Here is a 23039-nt window from a genome sequence, read left to right on the forward strand (position 1 = left end):
TCCCTTTAATGTGCACACATTTTATAAAGAGATTGTGAAGCACAAGCTCACACACTAATTTACACGCATGATCAAGATTTTAATTTTCACACTAAGAGGAAAAATTCCAAGGCTTCGCAATTAGCATGTATGAGTATATAGAAATGGAGCTGTTTACTCTTACATCACATAAAGGTAAAGGTACCCCTGACCATTAGGTCCAGTTGTGGCCGACTCTGGGGTTGTGGCGCTCATCTCGCTTTATTGGCCGAGGGAGCCAGTGTACAGCTTCCGGGTCATGTGGCCAGCATGACTAAGCCACTTCTGACGAACCAGAGCAGCGCACAGAAACGCCGTCCCATTGCGGGGATTCGAACCGCCAACCTTCTAATTGGCAAGTCCTAGGCTCTGTGGTTTAACCCACAGTGCCACCCACGTCCCTTGCCTTACATCACATAGTTGATTCTAAATGTATTACAAACACATTCAAATCCCACTTGCCCAATTCCCACGCGTGAGGTTTATTAGAAACTCACTATTTGGTGTGTCTTTTTAAAGCAGCCTCTCACTTAAGACTGCAATCCTACACACACCTACCTGAGAGTAAGTCCCACAGAACTAAAGGGATGTTTGTTTCTGAGAAGGCACTGCACATCCTTCGGTGAATTTAGCAATTTTCGCAAAACATCGAAAACATTCTTGGTGAAGAAATAATTAAAAGTGTGCTATATCATGTGTTCTCTTGTAAAATGCAAGTCACAGAGTCCATTCCAGAGCCGCTTCAGACACCCTTTTTATTGTGCATTCTTGATGATGTGTGTTCATGATGGCATTATACACAATCCCACTTTCAAGACTGCATGTGCCTGCAAAGGTTTTAGTACATATATAATACTTTGTTTTCAAACAGTGCACATCCTGTAATGTCTTGATGAACTCCTATGACTTATCATACCATAAATGTTATTGTTGGGTTTTTATACTCCTACTTTTGCTGTGTTATAGTGCAAGGTAAAGGTAAAGGTACCCCTAACCATTAGGTCCAGTTGTGGCCAACTCAGGGGTTCATCTCGCTTTACTGGCCGAGGGAGCAGGCATACAGCAGTCATGTGGCCAACATGACTAAGCTGCTTCTGGTGAACCAGAGCGGCGCACAGAAACGCCGTTTACCTTCCTGCCAGAGGAAGGTACCTATTTATCTACTTGCACTTTGATGTGCTTTCGAACTGCTAGGTTGGCAGGAGTTATAGTGTAAGAGTGCAGCATAAATGTGTGGATAGCAGAGTATAAATCCACCACCAAAGCATTATTATTGTATCAATGAAATGTTTCAGAATACACCTGGAGGTCTGAAGGAGGCCTTAAGTACTTCTGTCTGTTTCCAATATCATTTTAAGGTGCTGCTTATAGAACACTTAAAGCTCTCAGTCAAGAATGGGGAACAGGTGGCTGTCCAGTGGCAGCTGGACTCTATCCCTTAACCTCGGCCAGGACAATGGAAGTTTTAGCTGGAACAACATCTGGAGAGCCACCCTGCTCTAACTTGTCCAATATCACGTCTACACACATATGGGAACGCCTACACACATATGAATCTCCCCTATCATTAATTTGCAGGAATCCACATTTGCATTAGGTCGAATGAATGTCTGACTTACAGAAAAAACTGCCTATAGGCTGACCTACTTACAATACTTATCGGTTTTAGAAAATTAGTAAAGACTTTCCTGTTCCACCAACCTTTATAAAAAAGGGCTAGTAGTTTTAAAAAATTGGTTTGTGGGGATTGTGGCTTGATCTTTTGCTACTCTTATTTGTTTCTGTTTGTTATAAAGTGGTTTTATGTGACATTTTGATTTTCCCTTTGTATTCAACTTTTGGTATTTGCTGGCAGAAAAGTTGTATAAACCATCAATAGCTATCGTTGAATACACACACACTGTGGTATATGCACACACAAAAACCTTTCTTCAATAGTCTTCTTTAGCAACAATAGTCTTGTTTTTTAGTAACAATAATATATGATTCAGATATTTTCTTATTTCAGAGTGTTTTAGCAGTGCCTTGACTGTATGCAACAACAGAAATTGCCTAAAATTGTATCAGAATCAATACTGATTTATATCATGTAGAGAATTTGTAGAATATGCCTGTGCTGGTCTGTCTGAATATGCCTGTCACACATGTACGCACCCACATGCACAGACCATCTGCTCTGTAGGTTGAAGAGGCCATCTAGTCACTGATTTCACTGAAGAGAAAGGAAAATAGGAATGAGCTTAAAGGTAAAGGTAAAGGGACCCCTGACCATTAGGTCCAGTCGCCAATGACTCTGGGATTGCCTCAAATTTACTGTGAGGGCAAAACAGAGAGACAGAGGGGGATCCATGTATATTGCTATAGAGGGGGGGAAGTCCAAGAAAAAATCAATGAGCAAGCTATATTATACAATGGTACCTCTAGTTATGAACTTAATTCATTCCGGAGGTCCGTTCTTAACCTGAAAATGTTCTTAACTAGAGGCATGCTTTCACTAATGGGGCCTCTTGCTCCTTTCAAAAACTACTTATCTCCCTGAAACTAGAATGCAACTTCTTTGATTATTGGTGATTGCTATCTAAAGGCATGGTGCTATTTAAGGTAAAAGTCGCTCCATATACACATTACAAATTATTTATACACCCATCTCCACTTAATTTTCTGGGTGCTAAATCCAAACAACTGTTACATTACAATAACAAGAGAAAACAGTCACCAAATGTGATGAAAGCCTTCTGCAACTAGCCATTATGAGAATATACTTTTCAAATTTATGGGACTAAAATGTACTGTCATGAGTCATCCATGGGCGTAGCCAGGATTTTTTTTTGTGGGGGCAGGCCTCAGTTTGCTATATACTATTACTGAATTGTATTGACTGGGGGGGCAGCTGCCCCGTTCTCCCCCCCCCCCCGCTACACCCATGGAGTCATTTATAAGATGAATGCCTTCAGTAAACATAGCCTACAGATGTGTTGTACAACCATTCAGACTTTAGTTTTCATTTATTTATTAAACACTGGATATACATTCACACGTTGCGTGGCACTAGGGAAATGCACATCCTCTAAACACTTCGGATTACATGCACTAACCAAGTACAACTGCATATGTGTCCTCTGAGTTGGGAACTGAGCATCTCCCCTTTGCACTTTAGGGCTGTTTCAGAGGTCATGAACTTGGTTTCATAAACCTTGGCTTATTAAGTCAAGAACAAGAATTGGGACTGCATATTCGCCCCACTGCTGCTTTCCTCCCCTTGCACAACAGCTGTGGGGGCTTCTAGCATGAATAATGTCAACCAAAGCATTTCAGGAGCAAAGGCACACACGGTCCTGATGTCATTCTTGAGTTAACAAACTATTGTTTGTTGCATCAGAACTGGTCCTATATGTTTATCACAGCAAACACCAGAGAATCCCAGCATATAAATAACTACAACTAGGTCACACAAGAAGGTGGGCTCCTTCTCACCTACGTTTGGCACAAATCCTCCCTCCCCTCTTCCAACCAGCCTTGCCACAGATGAAACTTTTATCAGCACTAACCTTATGGATGCTGAATGCTAAACTAAGCTTTGCTATTAACCTGAAACTTGCAATTAGCTTCAGACCATAGTTTCAAATCTAGTTAATGGTGAACCATAGGAGTGTGAGCATTAACAACCTACTGAAGTCAGTTAAGCTCTTAAACCAAGTTCTGATCAGGCTTTCAAAGAACATGGAAGCGTATAAAGCTTGTAGGAGACCTCTGCTGCAGGTTCGTCTCTGTACTCGTATGGTCCACCACGGAACTTCACACACTGAGCAGGAGCAACTAAAGCTAAGAAACCAGCGAATTACTACCCCCACTTTCTTTCAAAATGTTTCAATAAAAAGGAGTGATAAATTTATGGCATTCGTTGCCACAACACAACAGCCACTATCGGTTAGACATACAAATTCATGAAGGACAGGACTGGCAATGGCTGTTAGTCATGAGAACTCTACATATGGTAACCTCCACATTCAAGAGACCGTCTATCACTGAATACCAGTTGCTGTGGTAAAGCAGGATACTGGACTGATCCAGTAATGCTGGATTACTTTGGGGTATCTTGATCCAGAAGAGTTCATTCAAAACTATGCCATACTACATTATTTGCTACAAAGTCTTGTTGAGACTAATGGATCCAAAGCAATTATTTTACTACACAGTAAAGGATTCATTATAGCCCATGCTATTTCCAGTTGACTAAATTAATGTTTTGAGGGTTTTTTAATTAAAAAAGTGGCGGTGGCAGCTTGTGATATCATATACTGTACTCATTTTGTGTGCTCCCTTTACATACATCTTATCAGCCCTGCCACAGCTGAAGTGATTCCAGAAGTGTTTTATGGCATATTTGGATTTTCTCCCAGTTAATAATTCCAGCTTTCTCTTTTCCCCGATATGACTGGCAGGGTTCTTCAGCACAGCAGTAAAAATGGGACAGCTAATTATCTACAAATCCACCTTGCTGCACCACATTTGGCAACTTTTATCTGCACAGGACAGCTGCATTCTCTGTGTTTGAAGTGAAATGTCAGTCTCCGCTAATGCAACAAGACTTACATCACTAATGATGCCTTGACGCTTTGAAGAAACAACTAAAGCCTAATTAAAAATTCAGATTTTTTCCTCCTCCTAAGCATGACAACATTAACTGCCTTTCCACTAGGGCCTTGTTATATCTTTCCAAAATGTTTCATAAAAAAAGCAAGTGGAAGAGGAACATGATGAAAAATGCTGTAGTCCTGAGCATTCAGAGAGTCTCTTAAAACACTGTTATGATTGGAACCAAACCAACACACAATCATGTAAAACAGATGATATTTTACTTCACTGACTTCCACTCCAATTACAGTAGTATACACCATTTTTGAAGGGGAAATGGCCCCATAAAGCATTTATCAGCTTCAACATTAAAAAAAAAGTTTTCAGATATTTAAATAATCTACATCAACCAGAAGCTTAAAAAGAAGAAATACATTTGAGCTGTTAACCTGGTCAACTTTAGTTCTAGCAAGATGCTTATAATTAATGTAAACCGAGTATACACCAAATTGTTATAACACAAAGCTTAATTCAGTTGGCAAAAGAGTTAATTTGCTCTATTGTTGAAATAAAAGTTTTACAACACAATCCCTTCAGATATATGTCCCACTGAGTTCAATAAGATGGACCCCCAGGTAAGTTGGGCATAGAACTGCAGCCTTATTTTGATGGGTTGTCTTGTTGGCACTGTCAGCACTCTGTATGGTATAAGACTGGCTGTAAGGACATGATGTACACCATAGTAGTTATGTAACCATAGTAGTTATGTAACAAAATCTGCAAAGGTCCTAATCAGCTGAAATATCTGTTTCTCATATAAAGTTCTCATATATATTCTGTTAGTTCTTTGTATTAACAGCTGGGAAGTATCTGCTTCCTGGTTCCTCCTTTGAACTCTTAATAACTGGAGAGGTTGCATCTATCCCAGACCAAGATATTTTCCATTTCTCTGCAGGTAAAAGACTGATAATATCTAAAGATATTCCTGGAATGTCTTCAGCATGCATAGCCTCATCTCAAACTATCAACCACATATTATGGCACCAGAGTTGTGCCGATTCTCCTCTAGAAGTGGTAAGAAATGTTACTTGATGCCAATAGATATACACTTGACAGCATTGGAGAAAAGCTCTGATTCTCACATCTGGGAAACTGTTCCAATATCAACATCATGATTTAAAATCACCATTTAGTCCGTAACATCTGTCTTCAGGGTAGTATTTTTTATTGATATTCAACTTGGCAGGCATACCAAACAGATGCAAATTGTTCTTCAGTGCCATGCAAATAAGGTGCCACTTTTGTTAACGAGCTGCTCCTCAAAAAGAGTTGCAACATTTTTGCGCATTCTCTGCACATAAACAGTTTCCATGAATGGATTCCACAACTCCCTGAAGTGGTCCTTCAATGCACTTAGCATATGACCTTAACTATAACTCTCCTACAGTCTCAGTATTGAAGAATCCTCTGTTAGTCCACTATTCTACCATCACCTTTGACAATGTCATTATTTTGTTCATGTATCTGGCAATTGCTGAGAAGAGGCAATTTGTTTTATAAACAAAGTGATATGAATGCATCAGGAATATCTAGCAATTTAATAGCTGCTTCCTGTCGTTCCTTCAGATGAACCGATAACCGATGTGCACAGCAATAATTCTCAAAGAGACAAAACGCATAAGGTCATCTTTCTTTTCTGATGGTCACAACATGGAAAGTAGCAACCCTCTCTCTAAAGCAAACAGATGAAAATCAGCTTCAGACATCTCTTCCAGGGCATGAGGATAGGAGGCCCCTTGGCTCATGTGGAATGTAACAGCCCAAACTCCATTCTCACTCTGTCTCAGTTCATTCAAAAGCAAGTGATGCGCCACAGCAGTTAGCTGGCAACTTCCTTTGGTAGCCTGCATTACATTTGGAACTACCAAATTCCAACACTCAAAGTCACATCTTTAAAACCACTTCCTTTCGTTCACTGACCAACAAATCAGAGGACATCTTGCTTCACAGGAATAGCACCAAACAATGAGAAATCTACTTTTCCCATGTAAGTCAGATCAACTCAGTTTAGTTTGCCTAGCTAACAGGAAAATTACTAGAACCTGAGTGCTGTTCTACACAGATTTTTACAGGAGATGAGCAAGGACCACTGTACAGGTATAGGTTGCATCTCACCATTTTATCCTAAGGTGGGTTCCTTGACCACGATAGGGCATGTGTTTGCTGCAAGTCCTGCTTTACATGCTCTTTTCATGTGGCCTGGGTGGGTGGGGCACTGACTGAGGCTGCTAAAGAGGCCAGAGAGACTATATTTTATATGATTCCTGCAGGACCTGCTGCTCAGCATGCCTAGAGACTCTTGGGATTGGCATAGGGGTACTGTTTAGGAGTTTTGTTGGGGTCAATGTTTAATTTTGGACATGCTTAATTTTTGCTGTTATTTGTATGATTATTTTTTAATCTTTATTGCTAGATATTATTATGTCTTATGTGGGAATTGCTTAACTGCATTGAGATTTTAATTTATTGGTTATGATTATTTTTGTTATCATTTTGTAATGATGTAAATGTTTTTATGTTGCAAGCTGCCTAGCACATGGTTTATAGAGAGGCAGCATATAAATAAACCATGATGATGATGATTTGTGCACTATTGTTATTTTCTTCAATTTGTGTAGGTATGACATCAACTAGCACACCTAGTGAGGAAGACACTACAGAACAACATGTTAATATTCAGCTCAAAAACCACAGAAACACCTTGATACTCACACATATATATGATATAATAAGATTTACATACAACTGAAACCAAATCAAACTGATATGTACAATCTGAAAAAGCGGATTTTTTTTTATCACGGTCTGTGGCCTCTGATTTTCAGAGCCTGTTTACTGCATGAAATATGGGAGTTCTTTGGGATGATAAGTAGCAGCAACAGTTTGCACAAAAGCAGCTGAATGCCCCTATCTTAAGAGGAGGTTTTCATTACTGAAGTTGCACGTGGTTGGAAAGTCAAAGATACACCTCAAAATACAGCAATGGTTATCGAGCTCCTCTTTTCTTCCTCACCATAGGGATGCCAAAGGCAGCTGACAGCAACAAGGTTCTCAGAACTACAGTCTAAAATATTACAATATTGCATGCCATTAAATTAGTGCAAAATATTACTAAAATATTACACCCATAAGGTAAAGGTAAAGGTACCCCTGCCCGTACGGGCCAGTCTTGCCAGACTCTAGGGTTGTGCGCTCATCTCACTCTATAGGCCGGGAGCCAGCGCTGTCCGCAGACACTTCCGGGTCACGTGGCTAGCGTGACAAGCTGCATCTGGCGAGCCAGCGCAGCACACGGAAACGCCGTTTACCTTCCCGCTGGTAAGCGGTCCCTATTTATCTACTTGCACCCGGAGGTGCTTTCGAACTGCTAGGTTGGCAGGCGCTGGGACCAAACGACGGGAGCGCACCCCGCTGCGGGAATTCGAACCGCCGACCATACGATCGGCAAGTCCTAGGTGCTGAGGTTTTACCCACAGCGCCACCCGCGTCCCTTATTACACCCATAGAAAACCGTTAAATGTTGTTTAAAATAAAATTCACTTGTATTGCTTGCTAATTCATCAGGACTGACATGAAGCTTCTGGACTATTTGAGAAGAAAATGCCAACCTTGTAAACAGGCCCACAAAAGTTAATATTCTGCCAAAACAAAATTTCTAGCCTCTTTGCAGAGGAAGGACGGAGAACGATGTTGCTCTGGTGGCAGCCTATCACATTTCCATGCTAGACACAGAGGAGAGAGTCTCCTTTCTCTACCAGGCTGCTTAGGTTTCCATGCTGGATGCAGAGCAAGGAAAGAGCACTCCAGCCAACACATTCTCCTGCATGGAATTTCTTGCCACCTACAGCCTAAACACACAGCTGCGCAACACTTTGGCACCCCTGGCCAATGTGAAAATGTCCTGCTCCAGCCCTTTCCAGTGGTATGAGGAGGCTAAGTGCCATCTCCCTTGCTGTTGTTGAAAAGGACAGGCTGACACCTATGAAGAGAGGCGTTCCAGCCTAAACTAGTTACTGACTCATCAAAACATTGATGATATCACTCTCATTGGTTAGCTTACAGATCCTTGCTTATCCATTGAGCACTGTGTTTCAGGTGAAGTTGCCTGTGGTGCAAGATCTGCAGTTGCCTATAAACAGATCTCTTCTTGATGCTCAGCCAATCTGCATATGAAACCCACAAGCATGCAGTATGTAGTCCATGTCCACCTTTTTGTATTGCAAAATTTAGATATACACTGGTATAGTCAAGTGTACACAACCATCTTTGCTTATAGGTTTGTCTCTTCCATACAACTGCAATTAGAATCCTCTGGTCATCTGAACTCCTGGCAGCATAAGTCTTCTATATACTATGAAGCAACTTCCGGAGGCGGCGCAAAACCGTGATGGCGGACCTCTTCGAGCTCTGAAGAGGGGCACCGCAGAAAAGGGTTGCTCGCGACGGCGCAGCGGCAACCCATCAAGATAAACCACGGGCAGAGTGAGTCCGTGGCCGTGGGACCCGGCGGGCACCTGGAGCGACCCCGAAATCACAAAAGGAACCCCGTAAGGGGCTCCGGAGTGAAGGAGGGGGAGCGGTGCTGTGGGTTCATCGCTCTTTCTGCGGAGGCGAAGCCGCGCGGCTGTCACGGATGAGCGCTGACCTTTCTTCCAAGAAACATCGGGCTGAAACATCAAACCCGTGAGTAAGGACCTAAGACTTTACAAATTAAATCGGAAAATTTGGCTAAAAACGGGAGACGAGAAAGAGGAAGTCCGTCTTCCGACACTGCTTTCAAGATCAAAGCAGACGGTCTAAAGAGCGGAAAGCGCTGTGAACAGGGAAGCTTTGAAGCTTTAAATTGGGACTTTCGTGCACATTTGAATTTTACTTTTAAAGAATAAATACAGCATAAAATTGACCTGGAGCGGACACCCCAAGGGCAAGGGAAGACTCTAACCCCAAATCCCCGGGTGGCCGGGTAAAGTTGTTTAAACTGCGGAACTGTTGCAAGCTTCCAGATACTTTTGTAACTTTTGAGCTCATCTAGCTGAAGTGGATACAACTGCAGGCACCTTGTTGGAACTTTGTTATATGTTGAAAAGGGCTCTGCAGGACTTTTTTTTTAGCGTGCTGGAACTAATTTGCTTTTAAAATTGTTTTTAAAGTTGGAACAAAGAGACTTTAATTGTGGAAAGTTACCTTCTTCTTATTAAAACTTCGGTGGCACTCCCCCTAGAGGACATTGGGAATACAGAGGCCTGGGAAAGTTTTTTTTGTTTACCTTCTCTCAATAGACTGTTTTTAATTCTGGACTTGCCTTTCCCATGGGATTACAACACTTGACCTTGAACGTTGACTGATGAGTGGCACAGGAAAGACAAGAGCAGCCAAAGCTAAGGAAGCTAAGGAGAAAGAGAAAGCAAAAAAGCAAGCACAGCTTTTGCAAACAACTTTAACTCAGGGACGTAGATTATCAGTTCCAGCTGTGCTTGCGACACAAAAAGTAGAAACCGAAAAGCCTGAAAAATCTGAAGAGGAAGATATGGCAGCAGGAGGAGCTGAGGCAGTACTGAAACAAGTTTTGGAACAACTGTCAGCAATAAATCAAAAAATTGATAACCAATCAACAAAAATTGACCAAGCAACATCCTCGATTCAGAAATTGACAGATCAGGTTTCCCAACATACTCAAGCAATTGAAAAATTGCAAGGAGCAACAGAAGAGAATCGTAAACTGGCAGGGGAAGCCGTTCAAATTGCAACATCAGCTAAAAAAGAAGTCGAGGAAGTTAAAGCGGAAGTCAAGCCTCTTCATAAACAGATAGGGGACCAACAAACCTATCTCTCGTTGGTGGAATTGAAAAATCGCGAGACCAACCTTAGACTAAGGGCAGTCCCAGAAATTGAACAAGAAGATTTGAAAGGACTTTTGACAACAGAGTTTACAAAGTTCTGGGACTTAAAAGAAGAAATTGATTTTAAAATTGTATCGGCTTTTCGGTTGGGAAGATTAGTAAGAAAAGATAGATCCAGAGACTGCTTAATAGCTTTGAGATCAAGGGAGGAGAGAGACAAAATACTAGGCCTACACTTCAAAAACTCAATTGTGATACAAGAGAAAAGGGTGGAAATTTATCGAGATATTCCTAAACAGTTATTGGACTTGAGAGCCACCTACTCAGATTTGGCTAAGTTACTGAGACTCAACACAATTCCTTATAGGTGGGAGTTCCCACAAGGGCTATCATTTACTTACAAACAGAAGAAGGTTAAAATAAGATCACCAGAGGACTTACAAAAGTTCCAGCACGACCACGGAGAAGACCTCCAAAAAGAAGCAGCAGCTAATTGGCCTATACCCAACCCAGGTGGAGCAATACCTGCACCTTCGGAACCAGAGGAGAAAGAAGATACACCGCTCTAGGTGTAGCAGAATAGTTCAGGATGTCTCTGCGGCTACTCAGTTGGAATATAAATGGCGGAAATTCCCCGGAGAAAAGAAGGAGGTTATTTCACATATTGAAGAAAGAACAATTGGACATTATTTGCCTACAAGAAACCCATGTGACCAGGCTCCACAGGAAGGTTTTGGTAAATAAAAGATTAGGCCAAGAATTTATTTCGTCTGACAAAGTAAAGAAAAGAGGAGTGGTGATCTATGCTAAGGAGAGCCTGATACCCAAATTTCTATTTAAGGATGAACAAGGAAGAATTTTGGCAATTGAAATTCAAACCCAAGGAGAAAAAATATTGATATTAGGAATTTATGCCCCAAATGACGGGAAATCAGAATTTTTCAAGAAGCTGCATGAGACGTTGCTGGACTATCTGGACTATGCTAACATCATAATGATGGGAGATATGAATGGAGTGGTGTCTACACATATGGATAAGTCTTACAACCAAAACTTAACATCTGATGGCAGACTGCCCAAAACTTTTTTCGAACTGACTGACAATCTGGATTTGATCGACATATGGAGGACAAAGAACCCCCTAGGTAAAGAAGGAACTTTTTTCTCTGAGGCCCACCTGTCTTGGTCAAGGATCGACCAAATCTGGACCTCCAGGGGGCTGGCACCCAAGACTAAAAAGGTGGAAATCTGCCCAAAAACATGCTCCGACCACAACGCCTTGAAAATAGAACTTAGATTAACTCAACCCGGTTCCTTCAGATGGAGAATGAATGACACACTACTAAGAGATCAAGAGATTGTGAAAAAGGCCCAAAAAACATTAAAGGACTATTTTGAGATAAATCTGAATACTACAGTTGAAAAAAGAACGATCTGGGACGCAAGTAAAGCTGTTATGAGAGGGTTTCTGATACAACAGAATTCAATCAAGAAAAAACTCTGGAACGGAAAGAAGGACAAAATATTGGAGAAAATACACCAAGGAGAAAAAAAACTGAGAACCAAACCAAAGTCCAAGGAGGTGCTGAGAGAAATTAAATTCCACCAAGCAGAATACTCAAAATTGATCAATCAGGAGATTGAATGGAAAATAAAACAGATGAAGCAAAGATCTTTTGAATCAGCAAATAAATGTGGAAAGCTGCTAGCTTGGCAGCTGAAAAAAAGACAAAAGCTTAACACGATAACAAATCTAGAGATTGATGGAAGGACCGTACAGAAACCAGAAGAAATTAGGAGGTGCTTCCACAGATACTTCAAAGAACTGTATGCACAGGGGCCCCAGAAAGAATCAGAGATAGATCAATTTTTAAAGATAAATGGACTATCAAAAATAACTCAAGATAAAAGATCAATCTTGAACTCTATAATAACCACACAGGAAATTGAAGGTGCCATTCAGAATATGCAACTAGGCAAATCTCCAGGCCCGGATGGACTTACCTCCAAATATTACAAGGTTCTGAAGGACTATTTGATACAACCTTTGTTGGAGGTATGTAACCAGATTATGGATGGGAAGAGGGCACCAGAAACGTGGAAAGAAGCCTTCATCACATTGATACCTAAGTCAGAATCTGAAAAGACTCAGCTTAAAAACTACCGTCCCATCTCACTCCTAAATGTGGATTACAAAATATTTGCAGACATTTTGGCAAATAGACTTAAAAAAGTCTTAAATGAAGTAATTCATAAAGACCAAGCTGGCTTTCTCCCTGGTAGACATTTATATGAGAACACTAGAAACATCATTGACATTTTAGAACTTTTGCAGACTAACAGGAACACAAGGGCGGTGTTAATCTTTATTGATGCGGAGAAAGCATTTGACAATATATCTTGGATGTTTATGAAGAAGAACTTGGAGGGGATGGGAGTGGGACGGGGGTTTGAGAATGGATTACATGCAATCTATTCAGAACAAAAAGCTAAATTAATAGTGAACAATGTGGTGACGGAGGAATTTAAAATTGAAAAAGGGACACGACAAGGGTGCCCTCTATCCCCTCTGTTATTTATTTCAGTCCTGGAGGTGCTATTGAATATGATCAGAGAGGACCGGTTGGTACAAGGGATAGAGGTCGGAGTGAAACAATATAAACTGAAAGCTTTTGCAGATGACCTAGTTTTGACACTGCAGGAGCCAGAATCCAGTACAAAAAGAGTTCTCGAACTTATATCTGAATTTGGTCGGGTGGCGGGATTTAGGTTGAATAAACAAAAAACTAAGGTTCTGACCAAAAATTTAACAATTACAGAAACAGAGGGGTTTCAGAGAGAAACAGAACTGAATGTGGTTAAAAAAGTGAAATACCTTGGGATCTATTTGTCCTCCAAGAATTTGAATTTATTTAAGGATAATTATGAGAAATGTTGGTTGGAAGTTAAAAAGGATTTAGAAATTTGGTCAAGATTGAAACTTTCCTTGTTGGGAAGAATTGCAGCTATAAAAATGAATGTGTTGCCGAAAATGTTATTTTTGTTTCAAACCTTACAGATCGTGGACAGAGTGGATTGCTTTGGAAAATGGCAGAAGGATATATCTAGATTTATCTGGCAGGGCAAAAAGCCCCGAATAAAGTTTAAAATATTAACAGATTCGAAAGAAAGAGGGGGGTTTGCCCTGCCGGACTTGAGGTTGTATTATGAAGCTGCAGCCTTCTGCTGGCTGAAAGATTGGTTTTTGTTGGAAAACACCGATGTCCTAGATCTGGAAGGTTTTAATAATGCTTTTGGATGGCACGCATACCTATGGTACGACAAGGTTAAAGCACATAAATTGTTTAAAAGCCACATTGTCAGAAAAGCAATTTTTGCAGTCTGGATGAAATATAAAGACTTATTAGAGAGTAAAACTCCGAGGTGGCTATCACCAGTGGAGGCCAAGGCCCGAAAAAGACCCAATATGGAGGCCTATTGGCCGAAATATTGGGAATTGACTGAAAAAATTGGAGACAATTGGAAGTTGCAGAGCCAGGACAAACTAAAAAATAAGGTGCGAGACTGGCTACATTATGCTCAAATTCAAGAGGTTTTCAAAATGGACAAAAAAGTTGGTTTCCAGGTGGAAAAGTCGAAACTAGAGACAGAATTGTTAGAACCAAAGACAAAGCTGTTATCTAGAATGTATAACTTGCTGCTTATGTGGAATTTACAGGATGAGACAGTTAAATCTGCTATGATTAAATGGGCGCAGGATGTTGGACACAACATTATGTTTGAAGACTGGGAAAGGTTATGGAACACCGGAATGAAATTTACGGCCAGTACGGCCTTGAAGGAAAACATTATGAAAATGATATACCGGTGGTACATGACCCCAGTCAAGTTAGCTAAGATACATCACCTGTCTGACAATAAATGTTGGAAGTGTAAGGAAGCAGAGGGGACTTTCTTTCACCTCTGGTGGACATGCCCAAAGGTTAAGGCTTTCTGGGAAATGATTTACAATGAGTTGAAAAAGGTATTTAGGTATACCTTTCCCAAGAAACCAGAGGCCTTCCTGTTGGGCATGGTAGACCAGAAAGTGTTAAAGAAGGACAGAACTTTGTTTATGTATGCTAGTACAGCAGCAAGAATACTCATCGCAAAGAACTGGAAGACACAAGATTTACCCACGCTGGAGGAATGGCAGACGCAGTTGATGGACTACATGGAGATAGCTGAACTGACCGGCAGAATCCGAGATTTGGATGTAGAAACAATTGAGGTGGACTGGAAAAAGTTTAAAGACTACTTGCAAAAGTATTACAAACTGTATGAATCTTAAGACGGTGCATGATTTGAAAATGATACGCTTTAGCAATTATGATTAAGTAAATAGTAAACTAAGTGATAAAAGAGAAAAGGAGATAATATGAAATTGAACATGTTACGTTTATTTTAAAGGTATAAAAATTCTGACATAATACATTGAATATAGATACATAACATGTAAAAGTTACAATAAGGTATGACATAAGGTAACAAATTGCTGACATTGTTAATATAAAGAACGCAGAATCGGAAGGGGTGGGGAAGTCCAATTTGGGATTTTTGTTAAAAAAAAAAAAAAAATGGTTTCTTGTAAACTCCTTGTTTGTAATGTATAAAATTGTAATGTATAAAATTAGGAAAGAAACGTAATAAAAAATATTATAAAAAAAAAATATATATACTATGAAGCAGACCACAGCAATGTGTGCCCTAGTGACACCAGATTATACATTTACACACCAGCAGAACAATTAACGTGTTTCTGTCAAACTTAGGGCTAATTAATATTTTAAATCTTGTTCTACATAATTAGAGCTGGGATCCCTTTGTCAATTGTTTTAACAAATCACATTTATTTGATCACTTTCCACCATCATGTCATAAGCCACAGACAAAGCCCGACTGTCTGGTGAAACTAGAATAATTTGACTTTTATACAAATGCTTTAATTCTCTGTAGGCCGAGTTATGCCAATAGATAATGTAGCCCAAAGCACTGCCAAAGACACAAAGCAGAGCAGAAGGAAGGGGAATTTTCTTCCCTCTCATGTTTCCTTTAGCTTCAACAATTTTCCAAGTGTGTAAATAATGCAATAAATAGTAAGGCAGAAGCCTTTAGGCAAAGATGGCCAAGCAAGGTTCTTTGCACCTTTAGTAGCTATACAAGAGGAGAAACCTGCAGGTGTTGCTTGCAGGTCAAGCAACACCTGCTAAAATTCCCTCTTCTGCACAACTATTAATACGTACAGGAATCCTATATTTTCTATCTGGTCGTCCTACTTTAGACTAGGGTAGCCAATGTAGCATCATCTCCCAGATGCTGCTCAACTCCAACTCCTTTCAATCCAAGCCAGCATGGCCAACTGTCAAATATGATGGAAGTTGTATTCCTGCAACATCTGGAGGGCAGCACATTGGCTACTCCTGCTTTAGCCTGAAGTACAATTAATTTGTGGTGTTCCTTGCGGTCAGACACATTCACTTTTATATAAGCAGTTCTGTGTTAAAACAATCTTGGGAATTTTTCTACTCGACAAAACAGCAGCTTTTCATATGCTAAACCTTCAGCTAGCACAATGCCTCATCCAATTACTAAGTACTCCCAATTTTGAAGTGATCCACTGACCCCTGCATATTTTAAGCCTGTTTTTGCTTCATTAAATACAAAACATGAGGATGTTTCGTGCTATGCAGAGCCAAGAAACCTCTTTGACCTTCCCCTCTCAGATCAGGGGTATGCAACACTAGAAACCTATCAAGAGCTGGGGTGATGATGATACACTTACTTTTCCTATTTTAATTATATGGTGTTTAGTGGCCAAAGTACAACATCACTGTGGGCTGAATCAGAATTTCCCCTCTGCAGCTTTCCCAGGTGCCCACACATCAATTAAAGTCCAGAGGGAGATATCCAGAGACGTCTCCCCCCATGGGCTTTTTCAGATCAGGAAGTGCAGGCAGCCTACAGATTTGTTTATTGAAAGGAAAACCAAACACAACTGTCTTTGGCCACTTCCCAATAACAAGGAAAACTCAAAACCTACATAAATTCTAATGTGTCCTAAGAATAAGAAAATTTTAAAACCTATTTCACAAACTTTTTTTGTAAAATTGGGAGGGCAGATTTCAGCACAGTACTAATTATAATACACTAACATGATAAATGTTTTGACATTTTGTAACTTACACTTGTTATGGGTGACGGACAAAGACACATATCTCCAAATACTAAGGTACAGTGGATACATGATGGGGAATGAACAGAATTATCTTAGGAACAACTTGGATAATGCACAGAGAATGCATGTAATTGTCTCCTAATTCCCCCCTCCCCAACCCCAAGATTTCCACTGTGATTTAGGAACGGTCTCCTTTGGTTCTTTTCCACTCAATAATGGAGGAAAACAGTTACTTTTCCATCCATCCAATTGGGGGTGTGTGGATTTTAAGCAGAACAATTAACATAACATAAAGAGAAGGCCTTCCTAACACAGTTTTCTATCAAGCTGGAAGCCTCCCACACCTGATTTTCATAACAATGTGCTTTTTCATTTTATAAAAGCATCTTCCATGTAACACCTAGTTTGCATCTTACGACAAGGTCACATACATGCACATTACTCTATTAGCGATTAATCATCATCAACAGTACTTTTATATCCTCCAATACCAAATTCAAACACAATTATTATATTGTGAACTGCCCTGTGATCTTTGGTATAGAAATTTAATAAATAATAATGACAATTCACACTTTTTGGCTGAGTCTCTTGTATGTAAAATAAGTATTTAGTGTTCAAGTGACGTATACTGTACACATGCATGAACTAGCTTCTCCTTCTTCAAAGAATTCACAAATAGGAATGGCTAACAGTCTTATCCTATGCGTATTTACTCAAAAGGCAGTTTCACTGAGCTCAATGGGTTTCACTTCCAGCTAAAAGTACTTAAGGTTTCATTCCAATTCTGGTAAGGTTATTTCACTGGTCTATCAGGAAACAAATCCCCCAATAATGATATTGCTAGTCACTTCATATTTATTCCAATTTCCCAGACACAAGCAAACAGTTCAGAACCAGCCTACCAGTACAGCCTGACAAAAAGTATAGCAAGATACAAAGATACCTTACAATTGTGGCCAAATTCCTATATACCAGGTATACCATTGAGGCCTTAGGATGTTACCTTACACATATTTTTTATTCAGAGTATACCCATTGAAATGAATTGAAAAATCATATCAATTTCAACAGGTCTACTCTGAGTATGACTAACACTGGATGTGACCCTAGGTATAATGTATTACCTTTTTCTGAGTCATAGCATTTCTCATTTATAAACCACAACACAACTTTTAGAGACTAGGTTAAGGAAAGTATAACTAGCTTTCAGTAAAATACTAAAAAAACCACTACTGATTAAACGTCTATATATTCTAGATTATTTATTCCAGCGAGTACCAGAATATGACCAAATGGTCAAAATGAAGGGTCCTTTAGACATTTTGTGTAATATTTGTAACCATGCAAATTCAGACCACACATTTGTTGGTTGGTTAACTTTTTTGATCAAAGACGAAACACATTCTTTGTAAAATGAAAGCCATGCCATTCCATTAGCAGTACAGTGGTACCTCGGGTTACATACGCTTCAGGTTATACTAAATGCAAATCAACACATCTATCTATATTAAAAGCCCTAAATCCACATTTCAGTTACAAGTAATTCTGTGTGCCATACAAAATGAAAAACAATCCTGATGTTTAGATCAATGCATTCCTGCTACTAACCTCACTCACTGCGCAACAGATGTGTGTTTTTCCCCACAACTATACATAGGTGCATGTCTCCATATCAAACATGCTTTGGGATGAATTTGTTACATTTATATAAGAACTTCAAGCATTTCACATTAAGGGATATTAGAACTGTAAGAATAAAACACAGAAGACGGAAACATATCAGCAGTAAATGAAAATCCAGGAACAGGAGCAAAAGAATGCTGTAGGAAATTCAGAAACACCTAACAAAAGTTCTGAATCTTATCATGCTCTCTACTGCACACAACCACCCACTACAGGGTCTTCTGAGGCCGATTGTCACATTGGTTACCCTTGGTTACCCTTCTCACCTTTCCTGCAGCTTCTTCAAGATTTAGAGGTTTCCTTCATCCCTTCTCCCTTTGTGGGGACCATTTCTGTAGGCGATGGGGGACTGAGGCTGGTTGCTTCTTCACACAGCCTTCATGGGCAATCTTAACTAATTCCCATAGATTCAAATATACTCAAGTCAATCTCTGACAAACGTTTTTGATACGTCATCTCACTGCCACCCCACTCACAGGGAACAGAAATACTGTTTTCCCTTCCAAATCAACTGAAATACAGATAGCCCCTTCCATTATCTCATCATTAGGTTTCACAAACCTGGGAGTGGCTACCCGCTTTCTTATTTTCACATTGCTCTGGTTGGTGTCACCTCTTTATACAGTCCTGTTACTCCAAACATAATGATGTGAACTATTCAAAGCCCAGAATCACCTATTCAACTTCTCCAACCCCTTCTCTCTCCTTAATTTAATTGTCAGGGAGAACATTTCACTCTCCTTCAGTTCTTCTGATCAATCATTTAAGGCATTTGAAATCAAATTCTACCACCTTACAATCACAACTTGCAGTCTCGCCCTGATTTATTCTCTCTTCTCTGGGCTTTGTCCTTGTCATTCCCCATATCTCCTTTAGTTGGTCTCTGATTTTTTAGGCCTCCTTCCTGCTGTCTCCACTGCTAGATACCCACTCACAACAATTAGGATATGTAAAGGTCCTTCACTGTTCCTCTAGTTTCTTTTTTGACACATTCCCAATTACTATGGACACCTGATGATGTCAACAGGACCATAGAGAGATCTTCTGTATTATACCAGATTTACGACTGCAGATATTTGAGACAACAAACACGCTTCAGTATCTACAGCTAAATTATACATAAAAGTCAACAAAATCACCACCTTCTGAATTAAGTACCGTATTTTTACACTAACTTCCTTCTGCAGTAAAGTCTCTGCAGAAACCATGGCAAGTTTGAAACAAATGAAAAACAACGAACTCTTTTTTTTTTACCACTCTCTTTTTTACCAATCTCTGGCTTTACTGTCTTGATGGCATCTAGCTTCACCCGTCCCAGTAAACAGTAAGACAATATATTTAGTATGGGCATCAAACATTTCTTCTGGAAGCCAATAAACCTTTAAAAGCCACAATTCTTAGTGACAGATACTTAATCGCCCAACAAGCTAAAGAATTAACATGACAAATAATGCATGCAAATGCATTTTTTACATGCCCTGATGTAAAAAAGAAAGAAAAGACCACTTTGCACAAACATAATTATACATAGGCATGTACCAGTAAGGGGGAAGTTCGTAAAATGAGAGCATCTCTTTTAATGGTATAGTAGCATTTTCCTTTAACAGTATTCCCAGAGTCTACAGATTACACACAGGGAGAGAAATGTGCCATCGGCTCTTGTGGGAGAAGGGAAGTGACTTCTAAATTCTCCGTAGTTCAGTATATCAATAATTTACTACTATCTACCTTGTTAAGCATAGTCATTTTTAATGTGCTGTTTCTTACAATAAACGAGGGGGAAAGAAACTCTAACAAAAGCCCAAGAGCCCTAGGAGGGAGCCGAAACAATAATATTTCAAAAGATAGTAGAAAGGAGCCAGTTTGAAGAAGATAAAGGGCCATTTGGGCACAGACCCCTGCTGCTTCCATGAAGCGTCTCCTTTTCAATCTGGGAGGCTTTAAAACTGCCTTTGCCACTGACCCTACCTCGCATTTGCAGTGTGTTTGGGGATCCAATTTCACCTTTTGTCAGGGGAGGCTGCAGTTGGTTGCTGTAACACAGCTATTAGCCTCCTTTACAGAAAGCACAATAGTCAAACTGTCATTAATATGCAACCACAAAGGCAGAGATAGACTATAATTGCTAATCATCTCGCTCTTTCTGAACTGGGGCAAATTACCCAGTGCCAGGAAATGCGTTTCAGGAGTTAAAATACTAAAAATTTGTTAAACTGCTTTTTGTGTTTTGTTTTTCGCAAAAAAAGAGAAAACTACACCAATCCTCTCAGCATTTCCATTTATATTTCTGATACATTTCTAGTATTTTTCTCCTACCTAGCTGTTGGGTTGAAAATTGGGGGTGGGGAGGAAATTCTAAAATGTTAAATAAAAATATTTCAACGGAGGAGCTCTCTCTTCCTCTACCCAGCAAAATTATTGAGCAGTTTGGCAACTTTAAGAGAAAATGTTAATGATAGCTTTAGGATACACTCTTATCCTAATTTACTTGGGAATAAGGCCCCCTGAACTCAATGAAACTTAATTCCAAGAAAACATGCATAGGATCATCGTCCTGCTAATGCATTTTCTTTTTAAAAAGAACTCCGCCACACACAAAAAGATCCAGGAGAAAGCAGTGCTAGTCAACAATCAAATCTCATTTTACTTGCTTCCAAGTAGTCTGGCTTTAGCTACTAATTACGACCCTAGCGTTAAGTGGCTGGAAGCATTCAAGCTTCTCAAATCTGCCAAAATTGGATTTGTCAAAGATAAGGATTTCCATAGCTACCTCAAAAATGAAGCAGGTCTTTGGAGCAACACACACAACACACACACACACACACACACACACACACACACACAGTATGCAGAAAACCCAGTTCCAAGCCTCCTCCTTCAAGTATCTCTGCCCAGGGGGGCAACAGCCTGAAACCAGCGGATCATGTTTCAACATTCATCGATGCTCTTATATGAAAGGATTCAGCAGCCTGCTCTGATCAAAAGTCTGCAAACGGTGAGAAAACACAGGCTCTTTCTGCCTAACCCGCCCCCCGCCCCAACAACAACGGTGAGAGCCAGCGTGGTGCTCCACATCGGAGATCTAGCGAGGGACGCCACTAAGCGGGTAAAAACTCCAGTTCCCTGCAAGTTGAGGGGAGGGGTGCCACTTTCAAGCAAAATTTTAAGCAACAAAAAGGCAGAGGAGATAAACAAGCAGCAGCCCACTGGTGGGGGGTTGGGGGAGAGAGAGGAGAAGGGAGAAAAGGTAGAAGACAGGATTTGAAAAGAGAGCGGGGGGGGGTTGGAATGGGAGAAAAAAGAAAAGTGGGAGAAAAACAGGAAGGAAAGGATGAAGGGAAAGGGAAGAAAGAAAACCAGGAAGAAGTAAGCGAAGCTGAGAGAGAAAGGAGGAGGGAAAGAATTCAGGGGAAAGAATGGGAAAGAGCGCCGGGGAGAAGGGAAGCTTACCTGCATGGTGACAACCCCCAGCTCCTCCGTGGCCAGTTTCCTCATCTGAGTGGCTAAAACTTGCGCCTCGTCCAAAATGGAAAACTCCGAATCGGCGGCGCTAAGCCTCCAGAAAAGCGCCATGTAGACAACCCAGAGGGGCCGCTGGCCAACGCTGCCCCTTCGCAAGGGGGGAGCCGTGCCGCCGGAGGAGCGGCGAGCCGGCCGGGCGGCCTCTTCCAGCTCTGCCGGCCTGCTCGCCATGATGCGGGGGGCGACTTCTGGAGCGCCCTGCTGGGGACGGTGGCCACCGCCGTGCGTAAAGCGCGGCGCTCAAACTTTCCCGAGCGCCTCCCAAACTTCGGTGTGGGATTGCAGGCGGCGGAGGAGGAGGGCGCTACGCCTCGGGGCTCCGGGGAGAAGCGGCCGACGCCTCCATGCAGGGGCCGCCGAGCGCACGAGCCCTCCGCGGACCTCTTTGCAGCCGGAATGGGTCGGCCGAGCAGAGCCGCGCGTCCGATTACTCCCTGAGACGGGCAGCCAGTGCCTTGGCTCGCCTGCGCTCCAGCTCCGGGGACACTGGGAGCTCTGCCTCGGCTGCCGACTGAAAACAGCGGCGGCTGAGGAGAGCGGCAAACTGCGGAACAGAGAGAGGAGCAGGAGCGGCAGGGCCGGGATTGGAGTCACCGAGGGGGAAAGGGAGGTGTCTGGTGCCACCAAGCTGCGCGCAGGCTCTTGTGCACAACAATGTGTGGATTGGAATCGAGAGTCCGGGAAAGCCTCGCGCGCTCCCCGCTGACTGCTCCCCGCCCTCTAAGACATTCAGAAACTTTCCAGCAAACACATCCAATCCACATCATCACCAGTGCAGTTTGTGGAAAGCCGGGTCCTCTCAAAGCTTTTCCAGAATCGAAGCGTTCACCTGTTGGGCTGCGAGAATCTGCAGAACATATCACAGCCCACTGTTCAGAAACTATTGAAAAGTGGGGAGGGAGAACCACCTTTGTTTACTAGCGAACGTAGGATATCATTTTGGATCCTTTGCACCAAACAAAGCTTATGCCAAAAATAAACAAGTTCATCTTTAAAGGATCACCCCATCATTTTTGGGAAATCACGGAGGCGGGCTGGTGGTGGTGGGGAGGGCAGAACCTCAGTTTATTGAGTACTTTCAATGCTTTTTAATAATATTTGTCGATCCCCTGCCCCCCCTTGCA

General features: G+C 41.2%; 1 protein-coding gene across 1 annotated transcript in view; it reads right to left on the minus strand.

Moving 5' to 3' along the window:
• CACHD1 (cache domain containing 1) overlaps positions 1-22477 on the minus strand; it is a 138794-nt gene extending 116317 nt beyond the window's left edge. Inside the window, exon 1 of the mRNA XM_053392171.1 lies at positions 21844-22477. Within this exon, the coding sequence (XP_053248146.1) occupies positions 21844-22086 (243 nt within the window). The 5' untranslated portion in view covers positions 22087-22477. The remainder of the gene's footprint in view (positions 1-21843) is intronic.
• Between the last annotated feature and the right edge of the window lie 562 nt (positions 22478-23039).

This window comes from Podarcis raffonei, chromosome 6 (genome assembly GCF_027172205.1).
Source record: "Podarcis raffonei isolate rPodRaf1 chromosome 6, rPodRaf1.pri, whole genome shotgun sequence".
NCBI classification, from domain to species: Eukaryota; Metazoa; Chordata; class Lepidosauria; order Squamata; family Lacertidae; genus Podarcis; species Podarcis raffonei.